The 23,392-nt window shown below is 41.0% G+C and overlaps 2 protein-coding genes across 3 annotated transcripts in view; both read left to right on the top strand.

The window, feature by feature from the left end:
• LOC135802193 (low-density lipoprotein receptor-related protein 2-like) overlaps positions 1-19,087 on the top strand; it is a 58,960-nt gene extending 39,873 nt beyond the window's left edge. The window contains 18 exon segments of the mRNA XM_065315735.1: positions 3,183-3,311; positions 4,053-4,184; positions 4,270-4,527; positions 4,585-4,839; positions 4,904-7,479; positions 7,533-7,710; positions 7,777-8,231; positions 8,299-8,485; positions 8,557-12,465; positions 12,530-13,559; positions 13,608-13,832; positions 13,897-15,104; positions 15,107-15,256; positions 15,259-17,313; positions 17,316-17,812; positions 17,815-17,879; positions 17,937-18,169; positions 18,223-19,087. Of these exon segments, the coding sequence (XP_065171807.1) occupies positions 3,183-3,311; positions 4,053-4,184; positions 4,270-4,527; positions 4,585-4,839; positions 4,904-7,479; positions 7,533-7,710; positions 7,777-8,231; positions 8,299-8,485; positions 8,557-12,465; positions 12,530-13,559; positions 13,608-13,832; positions 13,897-15,104; positions 15,107-15,256; positions 15,259-17,313; positions 17,316-17,812; positions 17,815-17,879; positions 17,937-18,169; positions 18,223-18,413 (13,733 nt within the window). The 3' untranslated portion in view covers positions 18,414-19,087.
• Positions 19,088-19,263: 176 nt separating this feature from the next.
• LOC135802192 (uncharacterized) lies at positions 19,264-23,211 on the top strand. 2 transcript variants are annotated; one of them, XM_065315734.1, is made up of 4 exons: positions 19,264-20,104; positions 20,202-20,288; positions 20,405-20,434; positions 20,991-23,211. In XM_065315734.1, the coding sequence occupies exons 1-4, from the start codon at positions 19,996-19,998 to the stop codon at positions 21,089-21,091; spliced, it is 327 nt and encodes a 108-aa protein (XP_065171806.1). In that variant the 5' UTR covers positions 19,264-19,995; the 3' UTR covers positions 21,092-23,211. The 2 variants fall into 2 exon arrangements, with proteins under 2 accessions (XP_065171806.1, XP_065171805.1); XM_065315733.1 differs by having other exon boundaries at positions 19,264-20,128.
• Positions 23,212-23,392: the final 181 nt, after the last annotated feature.

The raw sequence follows: 23,392 nt of genomic DNA, 5'->3' as shown, positions 1-23,392 counted from the left end.
ACCGAGAAATAGATAAATCTAAAAAGTCTGCCATATTGCAACGCGACGCCATTTTACTAAACTAGGTTAGTCGCTGTAATATATCTATATGTAGATGGGCAACTTAATATACATTACTTTATATTGCGTTGCATCCAGTTTTTTTTTGTAGATTTTAGGATAAATCTACTTTAGTACATATCAAACCACGTTTTGGAAATAAAATATTTTTTTGTTGGCCACCATTCATCTATGATTATATTACGCTTGGCACTGCATCCGACATTACGTTACAGTGGTTACATTGGCTCCTCTTGGCTCTCTCCATTCATTTTTAGTTTATGACTTTACATCGGCCGACTCTCGCGGAATAATGCATAAGAGTCGAGTTCGCCGCCGAAAACCAGGCGACCGGTTGAAATCGTAATAACCTAACGACGTGACTGCGAGTGCGACTCAAGTCTTTTGATTTCATTTTATCCCCACATTCTACGAATATCATCCACGTTCTCATCCTCATCCAGACTTACTACACCCTTCGAAAAAAAGTGGAAAATTATACCGGATGAAAATGGCAAGAATCGCTAGAAATCGCTTGAAATAAAATAGGGAAGTAGCGAAAAATGGGAAAGCAAACGAGAGTTTGCTACGCGTCGACGCTGGTCGTTGAATGGAAGCCGGGATGAGTTATAACAAGTTATAATAGGGAATGAAGGAGTCGCGTCGTGAAGAAAGTCCATTGTCGGCTAGTTAATCTACTACATGATTGAAAGCATCCGAAACTTTTGTGTGCGCGCGCCATTATAATTGCCAAGCTGTTCGTTACACTTTATTACTTTTGTACGTACTTACTTTTAACGTTCCGTGCCGGCAGGTGCTTGCGCCGCCGCCAAATCTGTACAATTATTCATGTCTGGCGTCTTCGATTAATCTCGAAAAAGTTGGAGTTATTTTTAAGCTCGTTTCGCACACTTATGTAATCTTAATTTAAAACTTTTGAGTGTGCACCCACTTGAATATCAAATGTGTACCTGATAATCCATATTGTTTAGAAACGTGTAAGTATTTTGTTTTGTTTCTAATAATATACTAGCCGTTTTGAGTGTTTGTGATTCATTATCATTTTTTTGTATCTCAGGCTCACGTGTAGACGAAAATTGAATTGATAACAAAGTAAAACTTTTGGATCTTTCTAATCTTCGGGTTTCTCAGCAAACTTTACAAGTTAAATTAATTTCCAACTCGAGCTGCTCGTTTTAATTACTCTTACCACTCACACCCGTTTTTGGGTATGAAATCATTGCAAACTTGGTAATCTAGTTTTTATCGCTTGGTGCTGAAAATGGTCGGAATGTAATCCAATAATACAATAAATTCCAACAATTGGGTGTTGAGCGTTTTACCAATCTGCTTTTTTTGCGCGTGTGTGTTTTGTGAGCTTTTGTGGGCGAAAACAATAAAACGCTGCATATTCGTATCACGTGCGCGCATTTCGTTTCATTTCACAGGTTGCGCGCATTTGAATTCGTTTGAATGAAATTTTCGCACGACCACCAAATTGTTATTATTGACATTTCAATCGGTTCTCGAGCGCGCGAGAGCACCCTCCGTGCAAAGAGCAAATTACATTTTCATCCGTTTGGGGCTTTAGTGGCGTCATAATTTGCTTGGCGGGAGGGCATACAAAATGGCGGCCATAAAGAAATTATTGCGTTTTCCACATGCCCGCTCATAAACACTAAGTGGCGGGATGAGGACTTTTCAATTGGAATGAAAATTGAAATTTTTTATCCGCTTGCAGAGAGTATTCGTGTTTTAGGCGTCGTCATGACGATCGTAAGGGTCGTAAGTGGAAACAATTTTTGCTTCGCGTGCGGTTTGAGTTTATTTGACCAAGCGTAAAAAACAAATTGCTTAATGTTTTATTAGTGCACATTGCTGTGAGTTGCTTGTGCGCCTGCCTTCACATTACAAGGCACGCTGACGACGTTGATAACATTCAATTTTTTTTGACTGCTAAGAGTGTTGTAGATGCTTGTTGCCTAGCTATTATGTGTTTTCATGTTTGTTGGTGTAGGGGACTTAATCGAAACGCAGTTTAATCAACTTTCAGCGCAAATACTTGGAGCGCAAAGCGCTTCCGAAAGCTTAATCACAGTTTGCATATTTCTTCCTCTGCTTGCTCGTTGCCGCTCGTTATCGCGGCGTGCTTTGAAGCCGGCGCGACGAGATTAAATCAATAACTGAACGATGAATAAATAACAATATGGAAGGCGAGGAGCGCGCGAATGAGGAAATGAAGCGTGAAATTGTTGCCGGCCAGCGGTGCGACCGCCGCACTGTGCATTCGAGCATTTCAAAATGGGTACAAACGGGCTACTGCCACCATCAAATCCCGGACATAGATAGGCCAATGAAAGATTAAACTCTATCCGTTTTCCTCAATTTCAAATTGTTTTCAAAGCACAATTTTCCATGAAGGTAAACAAAACAAGGAAATATGTGCACATACTTGAATCGAAGGTCAGTGGATGGCACTTTACACTAATAGATTGTAATCGATTGAATCAACATTGTAAACATTGGGTGTTATTCGTGGAGTGCGAAGGTTTTGTTGTGTTTTTTTTTTCCTATCGGTATTATTTTGTGCTGAAAAGTCGTATAAATCAACACTGCGTGATGGGTAAATGAATCGCCAGAGGGCGTCGTGTGCGATTTACACTTTGCGCGCCGGCATTACAGCCGGATTACCGAGCGCATTATTGCGTTTTACACGCAACGCGCGTGATTTATGCGCTTCGTTCCAGTACTACTATACTGGACTTGCGAACGGGAATGAGGACTGCTATGGCTGGAAGCGGGTGGGAGCTTGAGTTCATTCGACGACATATTGTCCTGACAATGTGTCAAGTCCGGCGATTTCCAATTTGTAATTTGTAATTTGCCGCCTCGCATTCGTAATTTCGTAATTTGTAATTTATCGCTATGTCTGTGCGCCAGCAATCATTGCCGGGTGTGTATTATCTCTCACTAAGCATGAATTGCAATTTTATTATGTCAGCAAAACATAAAAAGTTATGTTTTGGCTTTTGATACAAAATATTAAAATACGTCCCCATCAACTAAATAAATAATTGTAATTAGACATAGTTTCATAGTTATTTAAAAATATAATAATTTTGTTGTTTTTTTTTTTCTTAAAGGAGGTGATCCTGCAGTAGTATGTCCGTCAGGAATGTTTCAATGTCCAGAAGGAAAGTGTATACCCTCTCTGTGGGTGTGCAATTACCACAAGGATTGCGAAAACGGCGAGGACGAGCTGCAAAAGTGCCGTACGTATAAAGCAATTTTCGATTCATTATATTCATTTCAGCCGTGTAAAACTTTTTGTATATTTATTGATATTCCCTATGCCCTGGCTTCAAAATGCCAAAAAATGTAGATGCTATGTTAAATATGTTTTTGAATATGTATGTATTACGCTCGGGGAAACTTTTTCGCGTTGCATTTGCACGAGCAAATCACGCCCGATTCAATATTGCGCGCGGGTGGCGGCAGGAAAAGTCGGAAATATATCAGAAAATATCGAGTGGTGTGCCGGTGTGCATATACGGGCATTCGACGGGAAAGAAAAAAATGTATAAATAAAGCACGACCGGAATCAATATATGTATACCTACTTCTCCTGCAACATGCTCCTCGTTCACTTTTGCATACAGTTTGCCCTCTTCGACAACATGCGCAAAGTGGCTGCAATATAATGGAGCATGAAAATCAACAGGGCTCACAGGACAATGTGTACGCGCGGTCCGAGCACGATATCAAAAAGTACGAGTACGTCGCGTTCACGTTTCGCCTGATTTATGCACGCGCGGCGCGAAACAATTTGCCCCAAAACTGAAAACGAAACTGTAGCGATATTCCGGTGAAAATCAACCAACCGGAATGAAATACCCAATTTTCGATAACAGCAACATCTTCAATCTTCAATATAAAATTCTTGCATTTATCACGATTTTATACTTTCTCTCGCAAAGTTTTTGTATTACGAAGAAATTTATTGTTCATTTCAGCACCGCCCGATTGCGACCAGGGTCAGTTATCTTGTCGGCAGTACATCTTTAACAAGACTTACTGCTTTCCTTCTCATCATCGCTGTGATATGCAGGTCGATTGTGTCGACGGGTCGGACGAAACCGATTGCGGTAATGCAACCCTTCAATTCTCGATAACTCAATTTTGAAGGATAGTTCTTCATTCATGTTTTCTTTTGTTTATTCTGCACTTTAGTGTATAGAAAATGCCAACAGGACGATTTCCACTGTGGTAGTGGTGGCGTTGGTCCACAATCCAGTCCTTGCGTGCCAAAGGAGAAGCGCTGCGACGGATACTACGACTGTCGGTCTAAAAAGGACGAAGAGGGTTGTCCAGGTTTGTCCTGTTCGTTGGATCAGTTCCGCTGTGCCAATGGCCAGAAGTGTATTGAGAGTGCGAAGAAGTGTGACCATCATGCGGATTGTACAGATAACAGTGATGAAATTGGTTGCAGTAGGTTTTTTCTTTTACTTGTTGACTTTTCCGTGTTTAACATTTAAATTTCGCTAGATTTTCCGCCCTGTCATGGTGGACAGTTTCGTTGTGCCAATGAGCAATGCATTCCCGGCGGCTTTCACTGTGATGGTTACAATGATTGCCACGATAACTCTGACGAAGTGAATTGTACAACGATTCCATGCCAGGATAACAAATTTCTGTGTCCGAAAGGTGGGCCTGGTGGTAAACCGAAATGTATCGCCAAGAGTCAACTCTGCGATGGAAAGAATGACTGCGAGGATAATGCAGATGAAGAACAAGCTTGTTGTATGTTTAATTGTGTTTTATAATATGACATTTGATATAATTGCTTGTATTTTCATATTTACAGCTCATCATTCGTGTCCATCTCTTGGCTGTGAATACAAATGCCAAGCGTCACTCACAGGCGGTGCTTGCTACTGTCCTGATGGTCGCAAACTTGCACCTGATAATAAAACCTGCGTGGATCGCAACGAATGCAACGAATGGGGTTTCTGTGACCAATATTGCTCCAACACCGATGGTAGTTACAGCTGTGCTTGTGCAGTAGGATACGCCAAGCAAGATAAGAACCGTTGCGCAGCCACCAATCCTAATGATATGATGCTTTTCTTCGCTCATGATAAGTCAGTTTACCGAATGAATTCACGCGGGGAAGATGTTAAGGTCATTGCTAATACGACGGGTGCCAGTGGATTAGATTATCACTTCGGTCAAAATCTAATCTTTTGGAGCGACATTAAAACGAAGAAGATTCACGTGCAACAAATGAATGCTTTACCAAATAGTTTTCCAACTGTGCATGAACTACACATCTCTCTACCAGGATCTTGGATGCCGTCTGCCATTGCTGTGGATTGGGTGGGTGATAAACTTTATGTTGCGGACACCATTGGTCAAAAGATTGATGTTTTTGAGTTGACTGGAAGGTGGCACGCCATCGTGCTCGGATCAAATTTAACCAGTCCTGTAGACATTGCTTTGGATCCACTTTATGGGTACCTATTTGTTGCTGATAACTCTCAAGTTGTAAGAGCTAACATGGACGGAACTGACGCACACGCCATTGTTTCGGAAGCAGCGTACAAAGCTTCCGGTATTGCTGCAGACATAATTGCAAAGAGAATATTCTGGTGTGACTCTTTATTGGATTATATTGATACCGTTGATTACAATGGAGAAAGGCGCTTCCAAATTATCCGCGGGCAATCGGTACCTAATCCATCTAGAATTGCACTGTTTGAAAACCGAGTCTTCTGGACGGATGGTACCAAGCAAGGCATTATGTCAGTTGATAAGTACGAAAGCTCCAGTAGTATTCAATCGATTTACAAGATGAGAGACATTCGTGAACCTCGTGGTATTAAAGCGGTGCATCGGCTCAATCAAATTAAAGCAAGTAATCCATGTGGAAATAACAATGGGGGGTGTCAACATCTTTGCATCAATACGAAAACAACATCCGGGTTGGGTTATAGGTGTGCGTGCAACATCGGTTGGCGTTTAACTGAAGACGAACGCAATTGCAATTTGGTGAATGATTTCCTTATGTATTCCCAGCAAAGATTTATCAAGGGCAAGGTTCTGGATCCTGTAATTGAAGGGTTCAGTGATGCAATGATGCCAGTTGTTTCCCGACGCGCTCGTTTTGTTGGTTTAGATTTTGATGCTAGAGATCAACAAATTTACTATTCCGACGTGCTGCAAGATGTTATCTATAGGGTACACCGCAATGGCACAGCTAAAGAGATTGTTCTGGCTTCCCAAAACGAAGGTGTCGAGGGTTTGGCCGTGGATTGGGTGTCAAAGAATCTGTACTACATTGATAGTCGCAAAGGAACATTAAATGTCCTATCGATGCGGAACGTAACTTATAGAAGAACACTTCTGAAGAATTTAAAACGACCAAGAGCTATTGTGGTACATCCCAATAAAGGGTACATCTTCTTTTCGGAGTGGGACAGACCCGCGAATATTTCCAGATCGTTCAGTGACGGCTCCAATTTGATTGTGTTTAAAAACGTTACCTTGGGTTGGCCGAATGGTTTAGCCATTGATTTCGATACTGATAGATTATATTGGTGTGATGCTCTATTGGATCACGTACAACATTCAACATTAGATGGCACAGATGTAAGGACTGTAAGTTCAAGGCTAATCCGGCATCCATTTAGTATTGTCATCTATAAGAACTTTATGTATATTACTGATTGGAGATTGGACGCCATTATAAAACTGCACAAAATCACTGGAGACCATGAAGAGACTTTAGTGAAAGAACCACAAACCAATCGTCTTTACGGTGTGAAAATCTACAGTGAAGGTGAACAAAAAGTGGATCCAATTCAACCCTGCCGTATTAATAATGGTGGTTGTCAGAAACTGTGTTTCGCGATGCCTAATAAAATCGGTAACGGTTTGATTGCCCAATGTGGTTGCCCATATGGAGAAAGATTGAATGGTGACGACAAGACTTGCCAAGCTGATCCTAACTCTGAACCACCTGTGCAGGCGTGTCCGAACGCGTGGGACTTTACTTGCAACAATCAAAGATGCATTCCGAAATCGTGGGTGTGCGATGGCGACAACGATTGCTTGGATAATAGCGACGAAGAACAAAATTGCACTAAACCAACGTGCGGTAGTAATGAATTCCAATGCAAATCAGGTCGTTGTATTCCGATGACGTTTAAGTGCGATGCGGAGAATGACTGTGGCGACTTTAGTGATGAAACGGGCTGTGTTAATGTAACCTGCAGTTCCACTCAGTTCCAATGCGACAATGGCAGGTGTATTCCGAACACGTGGAAATGCGATGCTGAAAACGATTGTGGGGACGCTTCTGACGAGGGGGATTCCTGCGCGGAAAAGACTTGCGCATATTATCAATTTACATGTCCTCGCACAGGGCATTGTATTCCACAGGTACGTTTTTGCCCTGATTTAAAATTGAAAATCTTTTAATTATGTCATTATAGAGTTGGGTTTGTGACGGTGACGACGATTGCTTTGACAAACAAGACGAAAAGGATTGCCCGCCCATTACATGTCTGGCTAGTCAATTTAAATGTGCTGATTTACGGCAATGCGTGCAAGAATCTTACAAATGTGATGGAATTCCTGATTGTAATGATGGGAGTGACGAATTGGGATGTCGTAAGTTTATTACTTCAAATTATAATTATTATTTTTTAATTTTACTAAATTTTTAATTTTATTCAGCATCAATTGCCCCTGATCAATGCAATCAAGAAAAACAATTTAAATGTGAATCATCTGGAATCTGTATTCCTAAATCCTGGCATTGTGACGGAACTCCTGATTGCGATGACAGATCGGACGAACCCTCATCGTGCGGAGAGATTTATTGCCCAGCGAATTTCTACAAGTGCAACAATAACAAATGTGTCTTCAAGGCGTACGTTTGTGACGGCAAGGACGATTGCGGTGACAATTCCGATGAAGGACATGAACACGCTTGCACCCGACCACCGTTCCGTTGTCCCACTGGCCAATGGGCGTGCCCAGGCATCACGGAAACCTGTGTTAATCTCACCAATGTATGCGACGGCAAACCACAGTGTCCCAATGAAGCGGACGAAGGATCCGATTGCGATTTGTCTGAGTGCGACCATCAAGGCGGATTATGTTCGAACGGTTGTAAACAAACGCCGACGGTGAGTACACATAATGGCGGATGCACTTCGAATAATGTTTTAACACGCCATGTTGATGGATTTATAGGGCCCGCTTTGTCTGTGTCCGCCTGGTGAACAACTTAGCAAGGATGGTTATAATTGTGAAGATATTAACGAGTGCATTCCAGCGGGTTTGTGTTCTCAGACTTGTACCAACACCAAGGGATCATACTTCTGCGGATGCACCGGCGGGTACATTCTGGAACCCGATAAACATTCATGCAAAGCATTCAGTAAGTTTAATTAAAATAATAATAATGCTAGAATTTATTAGTTTATTAATGTATTCTAAATCTTAATCTAGATCACAGTGCGGCATTCTTGATCATCTCAAATAGACATTCCATCTTGGTTGCTGACCTCAACGAACAAGCTCTGGAAAGAGTTCCATTGATAGTTGAAAACGTGGTGGCGACCGCGTCTAACATGCACACGGGTACCATTTTCTGGTCGGATATGAAACTGAAGAAAATATCACGATTAGATCGCGGTTTTGACCCGATTGACGTAATTAATACTGGGTTGGATCTTGTTGAAGGATTGGCCTATGACTGGGTTGGTGGTAACATCTACTGGTTGGACTCGAAACTTAATACGATCGAAGTTGCAAAGGAAAATGGTACAAATCGTATTGTTCTTGTTAAGGAGAACATCACTCAACCACGTGGTATGTGTTTGGATCCGAGTCCTGGTGCTCGGTGGATGTTCTGGACTGATTGGGGAGAGAATCCACGTATTGAACGTATTGGTATGGACGGCACTAACCGCTCTACCATTATTAACACGAAAATCTACTGGCCTAACGGATTAACTCTTGACACTGCAAATCAACGCGTTTATTTCGCTGATTCAAAACTTGACTTTATTGATTTCTGCTACTATAACGGCAGTGGACGCCAACAAGTTCTTGCTGGAAGCCATTACCTTCTACATCCTCATTCATTAACCCTTTTTGAAGACACGCTATACTGGACTGATCGACAACTTAACAGGGTATTATCAGCACACAAGTTCAAGGGTAATAATCAAACAGTGGTCTCGCATTTAATATCGCAACCTTTGAGTATTCACGTACACCACCCATCCTTGCAACCCATATCAGAAAATTCCTGTGCCAATGCCCCGTGCCAACATATTTGTTTACTGTCACCAAGTGCCCAGAATGGTTACACGTGCAAATGCAAAGCTGGTTATCGTTCGGCCAGTGATGGTCGTTGCATCGAGGAAGAGTCGGCGTTCCTGATGGTAATGAAAGGTACCCAGATCATTGACGTCTCTCTGACACCAGGTGATGTCACCACCGGATTCCTTACTGCTATAGTTGGAATTGAAAATGGTATCCAAATAGATTACGATAGGAAAACCGATTCGATCTATTGGATTGAAGGAAAACAAGATGATGATGAAAATTGCACCATTTTCACTACACCTTACGGAGGCGGTAACAAGACGCAATTCCTAAGTGCGAACTCCGGTATGGTTGGATCCGCATCTGTCATTGCCTTTGATTGGCTCGGTCGCAATCTCTTTATCGGCAACCGTATGGCTGGCAATCTTGAAGTTATAAAAGTTGATGGTAAACTTAAATACCGTTCAATAATAATGTCCAACGATGGAATAAATACATCTATTGCGTCACCAAAAGGCATGTGTGTTGATCCCACGGAAGGAATGGTGTTTTGGACTGATGCTGGTGGTCACGGTGTGCCGCAAAAAGTGGCACGTGTCAACATGGACGGTTCTAATCCGATGATCCTTAAAGAAATGCCCTACCCTGAATCGATCACGATGGACATCGAAAAGAAAATGTTGTACGTTAGTACCCCCCATCCTGCAGCGGTCTGGGTGATGGATACAACCGGAAGAGACGCCCGCGTACTGCTTGCAGAGCAGAATGACATCTATAAACCCAAAGCGCTCGCAGTTTTGGATAGTCGCCTGTATTATTTAGATTCGTCTTATGAAAAGTTGGCTAGGGTTGACCTACCACAAGGCAACAACGAACGTATTATCATCGAGAATGAAGCTGATCTTAAGACCTTTACGATTTTCAAGAAACGATCTTTAGTGGACCATCCTTGTCTGCAAAACAATGGCGGTTGCAGTCACATTTGTTTACCAGCTCCAAACCGACACAGGAACTGCGCTTGCAATATCGGCTACAAGAAAGAAGATGACATAAACTGCGTGGCATATAAGACCTTTGCGGTAGTTGCACAATTAGATATGGCTAGAGGTTACAGCCTTAAGGACAGCGCTGAAGCGATGGTACCCATTTCAGGACAGGGACATCATATCTTACATACGGATATACATTTTGCTGATAACTGGATCTACTGGGTTGAGTTCAACAGAGGTACTTGGAATGGTATCTTTCGTATTAGACCCAATGGCAGCGAATTGCAACCCATTATTCGGGATGGTATTGGAAGCAATGGTATCCGTGGAATTACAATTGACTGGATTGCTGGTAACCTCTACTTTACAAATGTTTTCCCACATGAGAACTATCTGGAAGTTTCGTGGTTGGACGGATCTAACAGAAAGGTACTGGTTAAGACAACAACAGATTCGCCGAGAGAACTGGCTGTGAATCCGTTGAAACGTATGCTTTATTGGATTGATTATGGACAATACCCGCGTATTGGTAAAGCCAACTTGGATGGTTCCAATTGGCAACCATTGGTCACCTCAGGTATTAGTAACCCACGAGATTTAACCGTCGACATGTTGACACACGATGTCTACTGGGTGGATTCTAAACTAGATATGATTCAAAAGATAAGCTGGACAGGAGGTTCACGACAAGTCATTCGAAGAAATCTGCCTAATGCTATGGGTATCGCAGTACACATGGGTGACGTCTATTGGGTGGATCGTAATCTGCAGACCATATTCAAAGCATCCAAACTGGTTGGAAACACTACTCTGCCGACCAAAGTACGAACCAATCTTCAAAAGTTGAGAGATATTGCTATATTCGATATAACAAATCAGCCATCTGATGATACCAACCCGTGTTATAAATTGGGTAATGGCGGATGTGATCAACTATGTTTTTCGTTCCCTCCTGATGTATCAACACTTAACAACCCGATGAATTATAAATGTGACTGTGCTACCGGTAGACTGGCTGCTGACGGTAAACGCTGCGAATTCTTTGATGAATATCTCGTGTTCTCAACACGCACTGAAATTCGTGCCATTGGTCTTGACCCTAAACAAACATCAGTTCCTTTCAAATCCATTTCTAATTTGACCAATGTTGTGGGCATTGATTTTGACCATGCTGATCAAACTATTCTTTTCACACAAATTCGTCCCTGGGCAAGAATTGCTACAATGCCAGCAAAATCACCATCAGTTGATTCCATCACGAACATTATCTCAAAGGGAATCAACCCCGAGGGAATTGCTTATGACTGGACGCAAAAGAAGGTTTATTGGACCGATTCTTCGAATCATAGCATCTACGCGATGAATCTTGATGGATCTGATTTGGTAATGATTGCGAGAGTGGAGAGACCACGCGCCATTGTGATTGACCCTTGTAACGGAACTCTTTTCTACACTGACTGGGGCAAATTTGGTACATCGGGCAAAATCTTCCGCACAACCATGGCTGGCTCACTTAAGAAGGTCATCGTAGATAAAAACTTAGCGCAACCCTCTGGTCTTGCTATAGATTATGATGATAACATGCTATATTGGACCGATGCGGTTAGAGAGAAAATTGAACGTTCCGATTTGAATGGTAACAATCGAAAAGTGCTTATTTCAGCAACGATTTATCCGTTTTCGATCACCGTGAGTGGAAATTATATTTACTGGACCGACTTGCAGCTTAGAGGTGTCTATCGGGCTGAAAAACATACAGGTGCAAATATGATTGAAATGGTCAAGAGATTAGAGGATAGTCCCAGGGACATTCAAGTGTTTTCAACTCTGAGGCAAGCGTGTAAGGTAAACCCGTGCCATATTAATAATGGCGGTTGTGCGAAGAGTTGTCATCCTGGTATTAATGGAACTTCTGAGTGCAAGTGTGATGATAACACTAAACTCGTCAATGAGGGAAGGATGTGTGTTCCCAAGAACAACACCTGTGACTCGAGCAAGTTCTACTGCGCCAACGGGAAGTGTATTAGCCGCATGTGGTCCTGCGATGGAGAGGATGATTGTGGGGACAACAGTGATGAAGACACTAATTATTGCTGTAAGTATTTAATTGCAGAATTTTCCAAAAATATACCAACACTATTTGTAATGTTCTTATATAGCATTCCATTCATGTTCTCCCAATGAATTCCGCTGCAACAATGGCCGATGCATATTCAAATCGTGGAAATGTGATCATGAGAACGACTGCAAAGATGGTTCCGATGAGGTGGACTGCGAATATCCCCCATGTGCGAATGGTGAATTTACGTGTGCCAATCACAGATGTATTCCGATGACACAAGTCTGCAACGGTATCAACGATTGCAAGGATAACGTGACTTCTGATGAAACCCACGAACGTTGCCCGCAAAATACTACGTGTCCTGTGAACCATCTTAAATGCGAGAAGACCAATATTTGCGTAGAACCTTACTGGCTGTGCGATGGTGATAATGACTGTGGTGATAATTCTGATGAAAACCCTCTACACTGTGCGCAAAGAACTTGTCCACAAAATAGTTTCCGATGCCCGAACCATCGTTGCATTCCTGCAACTTGGTATTGCGATGGTGACGATGATTGTGGGGACGGTGCCGATGAACCCCCAGAATACTGCAAGAGTGAAGGTCGCACTTGTTTCGGGGACCTGTTTACTTGTGACAACGGCAATTGCATTCCACGAATTTACATCTGCGACGGTGATAATGATTGCGTAGATAACAGTGATGAAGATAGTCGTCATCAGTGCAATGACCGACGGTGTGATGACGAAACTGAATTCACATGCGAAGCGAATAAAGCGTGGGGCAGGGCGCAGTGCATTCCTCGAAAATGGCTCTGCGACGGTGATCCAGATTGTGTCGATGGCGCTGATGAGAACTCTACGCTGCACAGTTGTGCCACACCGTCGCCCTGCTCAGAAGATCAATTTACTTGTGCGAATGGGCGCTGCATCAACAAAGGTTGGCTGTGTGATCATGACAATGATTGTGGTGATGGTACTGACGAGGGTAAAGAGTGCAACTCTAAATACAAAACTTGCTCGTCTTTGGAGTTTAGCTGTCAGAACTTTAAGTGTATTCGCAAGCAGTACAGATGCGATGGGGAGGATGATTGTGGTGATCATTCAGATGAAGTTGGATGCAGTAAGTTTTTATGAAACATCAAAAATTAGTTTGATTAACTGTGTTATTTCAGAAAAGATAATAGCACCTGCAAAACTCCAGGAGAATTCACATGTAACAATGGGCAATGTATTGACTATCAACTTGTGTGTAACAAAGTTCCAGATTGCGCCGATGAATCTGACGAACCTGCCCATTGTAATGTTGACGAATGTGCCAAAGTGGAGATCCACCAATGTGGCCACAAGTGCGTGGATACACCCACTGGTTTCTACTGTGAATGCAACCAAGGATATAAGTATGTTCCTCTAATCTTAATTTATTAATTAACTTCAAACACTAATTTCTTATTATAATTGTAGACTGCTCAACGACAATAAAGCCTGTATCGATATAGACGAATGTATAGAAACTCCTGGTGTGTGTTCTCAATACTGTTCCAATACTCCAGGCGGCTACTACTGTAAATGCAACGACCAATACTACGACCGTCAACTGGATGAGCATACTTGCAAACGAAAAGACAAAACCGAACCCTGGTTGATCTTTACCAACAAATACTACATTCGCAATATGTCTGTTGACGCGTCTGTTTACAACCTCATGCACCAAGATTTACTTAACGTTGTCGCCATTGATTACGATTATCAAGATCAGAAACTTTACTTTGCCGATGTGACGGCTAAAACAATATTTAGGTCGAATATAGGTGGAACTGGAGAGAAGGAACCAGTCATTCGTCATGACTCCCATGGTTTAGAAGGAATAGCTGTTGATTGGATTGGACGAAAATTATACTGGTTGGATAGACATTCGAAGAATCTGGATGTAGCGGAACTGGATGGCACGAAACGCAAAACCTTAAAAACTGGTATACCTGATCCGAGAGCACTAGTTGTGCATCCTGGCACAGGATATTTGTACTTTGCGTCGTGGCATCTCCAAGCTTATATTGGAAAGATTGGTATGGATGGATCAAATTTTACGAGAATCTTAACGTGGGAGGATGATATTGCTTGGCCAAACGCATTGACGATCGATTATTTCACTGATAGAGTATACTGGGCTGATGCTCATTTAGATTATATTGCATTTGCTGATTTAGAAGGCCGTCACAGACATATCGTACTCTCCGGAGACAGTGTGCCTCATGTATTTGCGCTGTCATTATTTGATGATTATGTATATTGGACTGATTGGAATTTGAAGGCAATTAGCCGCGCGAATAAGTTCACAGGCAAGGATTTGACCGTTATCAGGAACACAACGCATAGACCGTATGACATTCACATTTACCACAGTTTACGGCAGTTGCCATATACTAATCCATGCGGTACCAACAATGGCGGATGTTCGCATTTATGCTTAATTTCACCACCGCTAGCATCCAGTTATCTTAACATTGACGGATATGGTGACGAAGGAGCCACTGGATATAAATGCGTATGCCCCAATCAGTTCTACTTAGCTAACGACCAAAAGACCTGCATCGCCAACTGCACCCAAGGTCAATGGACCTGTGGTGGCCACGACGAGAAGTGCATTCCGTGGTTCTGGCAGTGTGATGGTGAAAAGACTGCAAAGATGGATCGGACGAACCTGCAACCTGCCCACCTCGACAATGTCGCGCAGGAACATTCCAATGTAAAAACGGTAATTGTACTCCCTCGGCAACGATCTGCGATGGTACCGACGATTGCGGTGATGGCTCTGATGAACAAAATTAAACATGCCCTGCCCCGAGCTTGAATTTAAATGTCGGTCGAACGGCAGGTGTATATTGGACTCATGGAAATGCGATGGTGATGCGGATTGCAAAGATGGCAGCGATGAAGACCCAAGCATATGTCATAAAAGAGCCTGTGATCCCGATACCGAATTCTCTTGCAAAAATGGACGCTGCATTCCAAAGTTGTGGATGTGTGACTTTGACAATGATTGTGGGGACGATTCCGATGAACCTGCTTACATCTGCCGACAAAAGAACTGTACAACAGGATGGCAACGTTGCCCAGGCAGGTCTAACTACAGGTGTATTCCAAAGTGGTTGTTCTGTGACGGTAAAGACGATTGTAGGGATGGTTCTGATGAATTACCACAATACTGTCCCAGTTGCAACTCAGACACGGACTTCAAATGCGCGAATAATCGTTGTGTGCCAAAACAATGGACTTGCGATTTTGCTGATGATTGTGGTGACGGCTCTGATGAAACAGAAGCTTTATGTAAAGGAAGTTACCGCGAATGTTCTGAATCTGAGTTTAGATGTAAAAATGGAAAGTGTATATCAAACCGCTGGCGCTGCGATCATGAAGATGATTGTGGCGATAACACCGATGAAATGGGCTGCAGTGGTTACCAATGCAAGAACGGGACCTTCCAGTGTTCATCAGGACATTGCATTGCCTCTTACTTCCGGTGTGATGGTGACCGCGATTGCCGCGATATGTCTGATGAAATGAATTGTCCTCCAAGATACCCAGGCGGTCGTTATTGTCCGGAATCACGGTTCCAGTGTGATAACCATCTTTGCATCAGTCAAGCAGATCTTTGTGATGGTGCTGATGATTGCGGTGACGGATCCGATGAAGCGCACTCATTGTGTACGGATTTTAATTGCGATACTCTACGGCGATTCCAATGTGCTAACCACCGATGCGTACCCAGGTACCAACTTTGTGATGGTGTTGATAATTGTGGTGATGGCTCAGATGAAAACAACATGACTTTATGCGCCACTAAACACAAACCGTGCAACGGCCAAGTAGAATACCAATGTGCTAATAAGAAATGTATCGATAGAGCGCAGGTATGTGATTTTGCGGATGATTGTGGAGACGGTTCAGACGAACTTGGTTGCCATCATAACAGTGTTTGCTTAGATAGCAACCGAGGTGGTTGCGATCATCAATGCATGAACCTTACTGACGGCGGATATATCTGTGTGTGCCGCTCAGGTTACATAATCTCAAAAGAAAATAGAAAGAAATGCCAAGATGTGGACGAATGCGCTACAGGAACACACCACTGCTCACAAACGTGCAGTAATTTGAACGGCACCTATGGTTGTTCGTGCAAGGCCGGATTCCAGTTAAGTGATGGTCTTTCCGGTGTTTGTAAGGCCGAGGAAAGTGAAGTGACTCTGTTGTTTGCTAATGGCCCTGAGATCCGTGCTTATACTCTCCGTGACCAAGACGAAATTGATGTCATCAGTGAGGAGAAACGCATTGAAGCTTTAGATTACAACCCCGATTCAAGCATAATCTTCTGGGCGGATAGCTATGATAAAACCATCAAGAGGTCGTACATGGTCAACGCATTGAATGGACAGGTCAAAACAGGATTTGCGCAAGATTTGAACATGAAAGGAAATAGTAAGCCTACTGCGGTCGCGATTGATTGGATCGGAGATAATTTATACTGGACTGAGATAGACCGTGCTGGATCCAAACCTAAGGGACGTGTTATGGTTGCCAAGACAGATGGACGTTACCGAAGAGCTGTAGTCAACGTAGGGCTTGAAAGTCCAAGCTCGCTGGTCGTTGATCCACAATTAGGAAGAATGTTCTGGTCGGATTCTGGCTCCGCACCTAAAATTGAAGTGTCCTGGATGGATGGCTCAAAACGAAGACCTTTGATTACGGAGAATATCCGACACCCGACCGGATTGTCTATCGATTACTCTATGGACCATACGTTATACTGGGTTGACACAAAATTGAATACTATTGAAACAATGAAATACGACGGATCTAACCGAAAGACCATCTTGAAGGGAGAGTATTAAAACATCCTATATCGTTGGATGTGTTTGAGTCCAGTCTATATTGGGTCACAAGAGACACTGGCGAATTATTACGTCAAGATAAATTTGGTCGTGGTGTACCTGTTATCATTCAAAGAGACCTGGTGAATCCATCCGGTGTGAAAGTCTATCACAATTTAAGATATAACAAAACAATTTCAAATCCATGCATGGATAACAAATGTTCACATCTTTGTTTGTTGGTACCGAGTGGTCATAGATGTTCTTGCCCAGATACGCCACAAGTGCCAGCGCATCGCGGAAAAGCTGAGATATTATGTGACGCGGCGGCCGAACGCCCAAGACCATTACCCAGAATCTGTGAGTGTCAAAATGGCGGTGTATGCAGGGAAACCGACACCAATAAATTGATGTGCGAATGCCAAGAGGACTTCAGTGGTACTAATTGCGATGTGCATACAGCACATAGCAGATTCAGCGGCGGAGGTAACACAGCCGCCATCATCATTCAATAGTGGTTATCTTGTTAGTTGTTGGTGCTGCTACTGGCGTTTGGTTCTTTATCAGAAAGAGACCATTGTATGTATATTTTAAATCACGAACCATCAAGATTTTACATACTTTTTATTGTTATAGTGGAAAGGGAAGTTTAGGTAGTTTGTCCAGCAGTCAGACCGTGTCATTCCGACAGGGTACCAATGTGGAATTTGGACCTAATACCTTTGGAGGTAGTAATGGAAGTTCGGTAGAGCCGATGGATGTTGCATATACGCTAGATCCAGTCGGCAATAAAAACAGGGACTTCCACAATCCCATGTATGACGCGGTTCAAGGTGGTAACCCAGATTCCACTGGTAATGGTAGTTCAGGTAAAATATGATTAACGAAAAACAGAAATATGTAACTTGCTTATAATTTTCAGCTTTATATGAAGTACCAGTAGATGTGACAAAATCAAAATCCGATACGTTTACGGAACCACCAAGCGCCATCTTGGCGCCGTCGAGCGTCATCCACCGCTCTTCGCCGCAAATTAACATCCGGCATCGCGAGCTGGATCCGGCACATGACACCGGCAAAGATACGCAGAAACTTGTCGAGGAGGACTGCTGATATCGGCTCAAGTACGACCTACCGACGCTGAGCTATTTATACAAGTTTCTACTCACGCATTATGCGAAAAAGTGAACAAAAAAAAAACAAGAAAAACGATGCTCGTTCATCTTTTTTATATAATTAACTAAAATCTAAATCTAAATTTTGTTGTGACCACTCTATTGAAGAATGATTAAGTAATTAAGTAAGTAAGCGAATTCCTAATTATGTTTAAATTTTACGATTACGTATCTGGAGGATATCATATAGACAATTTATATTTTTATGCAAAGATATTTGAGTTTGATACCAAAACAAAGACGCGATTATATCAAGAGAGAAAACTGCGTCTCTTTAAAACTCGCAGCGATTATGATAAATGCAATACTTTGATGCTAACGATGACGTTGATGAAGGGTGCGGATTGAGTAGAAGATGAGAAATTATTTTTATAACGAGTTATTGGTGTGCTTGTGAACATTTACTAAAAAATTGCCAGAGTGTGCAACTTAATATCAGACACCCGGAACAGATATATCAGCTTTTCTTTAACTTACAATGGAAAATAATAACCAAAGTGCCATTTCAAAGAAAGCATGAAGCACGCAGTGAGAAAGCGCGACACGAACGAGAGAATCCAACAGCAATTCTTCCATAATGTAAGATTATGTAAATATAGCGTTATAAATTTAGTGTGTAATATATTAATGAATACAATAATAGCAGGGATGAGCGAACAAAGCTAACAACACAAAAACATTCGGGACAAAAACTCTACTTGTTTGGAGAGACTGCATTACATTCCAATAAACCTAAAACAGTTTTTTAATTCTAATGATATAAATACTTTTTAAATTTTACGCGACTCGTTGGTTGAAAAAGTGGAATAATTTGTTTATTTTGTTTTATATAATATTAGTTGTATCTATGCATATATATTTAATAATTGTTAAATAGTTGGCTCTATATTTTATCAATGTCATATCTTCAAATCGATGTCAATGTCGCAGAGGAGGACCGTCCATGTAAAACGAAAGGGAAAAACAACTACAGCGCGTCTTTTTTGCATAAAATGGCCGCCAAACAGCAAACATGTAAATAAATCTGTTATTATGAGCGATGTGTTACATGTCACGTACAATCATGTGAAACGATCGAGTTTAGTAAATTAATTGTACTTATTGTGTGTATCCGGCCTCATAATAATTGATTGCTGCGCGCGCAACAACACATAATTATAAATTTCGGGGGATCAAAGATGTATGTTTCTTTTCCAGTAAAATATAGTGGTTGTTTTATATGGCGATTTATAAATGTGTTTTGTCACTTATTGCAAATTTCGGTTCATTTTAAATTCTTTACACCCGTAGTATTAAGAATGTGAATGTGAAGATGGAGTATAAATTCAAATAACGCGGCTACAGTTTATTTACGATTAGACGGCGCTGTACTCAGCAATACCAGACCGGGTGCTTATAATTCTATAAATCAAGCCTAGCTGGCGTTAGAATGCACATAATTCAGTGTGAGATTACGCGACGTGGTGCAGCAGGTTTTGTTTTTATCTGTTTTATTTATTTGTTTACGTCCTTGAGACAGTATGCCGTTGGAACTCACACGCTGCAAGAAACTTAAGTGTCTTCCACTCGCGCAGTTGCGAATGACTTTCGCCGTCGCCGAAACATACCTGCGACGAGTAGAAATTGCTAGTATGTGCTCTGGTCGATTACTGTGTACGAGTATATTTATTTCGCGAGTTGTCATGTTCCAAGTTGCCTTGTAATAATAGTGAATGTGTTGTTATAGTGCGCAAAATGTTAGAAAACGTGAAATTATTCTCTCGGATGTCGGATGTCTTGGATTTCAGACTATGTCGGGCGCACATGTTACTCCGTAAGTAAGACATATCATTCAATGTGTATAAATCATGTTTAATAGATGTTTTTACCTAAAGGTACTTGATATGTAGTGTCGTGCAAAATGTTTTACATAGTATTATTTTGTTACAGTACTTGCCGTAGATGTGTCGAAGACGACTGGTAAGTAAACAATTAAATAAAGCTCAGGCAGGCTCGTACCGAAGCATCAAATGTGATGTATTTGTTATTCGAATAACTGCGAATAGGGCGAAAAACTGTGATTAAAAGTGCTAAAAATTGAAATTTTTCAAATTTGACGACTTTTTACAATTGCGAATATCTCGTAAACTAAAAACGATAGAAAGGAACGAATCGCAGAGTCTTAATCTATGGACAATTCTCTATCAAATAAGCTAGTTAAATTGGATATCTAAGAGATGAAATTTTAATTCATAAGAAAAAATGGACAAGGGAGGGTGCTTGATAATTTTTCGACGTTTTTTGATAGTGAATATCTTCTAAACTAAAAGCGCTATAATCCAAATGAATTGCAGATTATGAAAGAGTGGAAAATTCTCTATTAGATTGGAATATAAAATAATTTTTAAAAAATAATAGAAGTAGTGAAAGGAGATATTGCGACAAGTTTTCAGTTATTTGTTTAATGTTTACGTTTGATTTTATTGAATTTGGCTTGTGTACACATACATTCAAGACTTGTTTTCGTTTTTTGCAGTTGCGTGTTATCATATATGTTTGTGTGTGTTGCTCCGCGCAATGTTACCTGAGGCAAACAGTACTCTGCACGCTGCTGACATCAACGGCGATATTAGGTAAATAGTTTTATTCTAGCCGTCGGACGGCTAATTTGGTGATTCGCGCTGTATCGGATCAAATACTTAATGGTATTTAGAGTGAATTAATAGTTTTGTATACTGTTTCCGCCGGTGCATGTGCTAACTTCATTATGGAATATACATATATTCAACTAGATATTCAGCTACACATACTGCGGTGCAAGTGCCTTGCCAAGTAAGTTTCCATATTGTCGAGAAGATGTGGGTTGTCATGTATTGTCTTTCTGCGACGAATTAAACATAATGAACTGTCATTTTCCGCGATATTGTAAACTAAACGCGATAGAAAAGTATGAATTGCAAATTCTTAATCTACGGGAAATTTTTTATTAGATACCATACAAAAATCGAGAAAATAAGACTCGTGTTTATGAATATTTCAGTTGTTATTTTCTCATTGACTAAAAGCGGTAGAACGAAACAAATTGAAAATATTCGAAATTCGAATTCGAAATATTCGGAATCTGCTTCAGTAATTGCTTTTCGAGTTCCGCTGTCAAATACTTTGGTAAGATACATTATCCAAAAATTTGTTGATTTTTTGGAAGTTTAGGAAGATCTCTTCCTGCAATTTTAGATTGTCTTCTAGAATCTAGTTGTTATTCTTTGTATTCCTGTTTATAACATTTTTACTTATTTTATTATTCATGACATCCTGCCTTTATTAGTAATAGTGAATAAACATTGTTTTGAGTTGCGCGCAGCCAACATGCAAAATGAAACAACCTATCTCCAGGGTCGCGTTCACCAAGCATATTGCAAACTGATAGTGACCGCGTGTTGTCGCCGTGTACTGGGCACGCTGCAGTTTTATTTCGAACGCCGGATAAATCGGGCGTGTTCATCACAACTAGTTCTGTTTCGTCCGATCATAAATAGGTATATCGGTTTATATTCCACAAACAATTAACGGCATATATAGGAATCGGGCGTGATCCGGAGTTTTGCTAGTACGATTGCACGCGTTAAATGTGCATCAATCGCAGATTCATCGTTAGTTCATTTGTGCTCGCGTGTGGTTCCGTCGGCCGTCTCTGATTATTTTTCACCTGTGGAATTATACAGAACTCAATTTTGGAATAGAACTTGTTGGTTCTCAATTAGCAAATATAGCCATGTAAGTAAAATTAATCAGGAAATTGTCGTTTCCAACACGGTTTGTGTCACAAGTTTTCTCCAACAAAACAAGATAATCAATCGCGAATCTTTGTTTCCATTACGCGTAACACTAATAAACCGTAGCATTAATTTGCTAAATCTATTTGCATTTCATCAACAATTAACGTGTCTTAGTGTAAATTTATTGCGACCCGTCGACCGTCGGCTAGCATCTCAGCGGGACTATTAAAAAAATATATTACATTTTATTATAAATTGTTTTCTTTGTATAACATCCTGCCCATTTATGTATCCTGGTATTACGTGAAAAATAGATTGTCTCTCTAGTTTTGGTCCTTGTCTTTCTTGAACTTTGGATTTTCTTTCTCTAACAATCTGTGCATTCCTTTTCATTGCGTGAACATAAGCTAAACTTGTAGGTTTTGGTTGTTTCTTAATTGCAAGTTGCAAATATCTGTTTGAGGCACTCTGTATCTTAATTTGCTTGTCATCCATGCATAAATGAGCTGTATTTGTTGTTTTGGAGTGTCTCGTTTCGATCTATGAATTTTCTTTTTAGAACACCCTGTATATCAATTTTCCTTTATGTCACGTGAAAAAATAGCCATATTTGTAGTGTTTAAAAGTTTGCCGTTGACGTATATTCTAAAGTGAAGTTATTTTCTTTTTGTGACACCCTGTATATCAGTTTCCCGAAGCCTCGAGTGAAAAACGAGCAAAATTTGTAGTGTTTAAATGATTTTCTGTTTTAATATTAATTTTTTTATTTGTAACACCCAGTATATTTGTTCCCATTTTCCATCACCTAGAAAATGGACTATTTGCTAATTTCTTTATCCCGGCAGAACTGTACGACGTGGTACTAGCTTATATGTGCGCGGCTATGCAGCTCGTAAGTCCTGTCTCAATATGGCGGCATGTATTCTGTTGACTTGTAAAATCTAAACTTGTATTCTATTAATAAAGAAATAGTAAGATATATTGACTTCTTTGATTTGTGTGTTATACTATCATTTCAGGAACAGGTCTCTGAGAGTTCCCTCTCTCAGGGGATGATCCCCTCTATAAATATTGTTAAGGTAACCTGTATGATTTGTGAACTCCTTCTTTCATTTTCAGTTACAGGTCCAGAACTTGTAGAATATTTTAAGACATCACCTCT

The sequence above is a fragment of the Atheta coriaria genome, unplaced genomic scaffold (genome assembly GCF_025399875.1).
Source record: "Atheta coriaria isolate IRGN ID8LTWV9N9 unplaced genomic scaffold, Caltech_Dcor_3.1 hic_scaffold_16_pilon, whole genome shotgun sequence".
Lineage (NCBI taxonomy): Eukaryota > Metazoa > Arthropoda > Insecta > Coleoptera > Staphylinidae > Dalotia > Dalotia coriaria.
This window is presented reverse-complemented; position numbering and strand designations above follow the sequence as displayed.

Coding starts and splice junctions, on each gene's coding strand:
- LOC135802192 (XM_065315733.1), top strand. CDS start 19,996: ATGCCGTTGGAACTCACACGCTGCAAGAAACTTAAGTGTCTTCCACTC. Junction 20,129..20,201: donor GTGCTCTGGTCGATTACTGT/GTACGAGTATAT, acceptor GTGTTGTTATAG/TGCGCAAAATGTTAGAAAAC. Junction 20,435..20,990: donor AGATGTGTCGAAGACGACTG/GTAAGTAAACAA, acceptor CGTTTTTTGCAG/TTGCGTGTTATCATATATGT.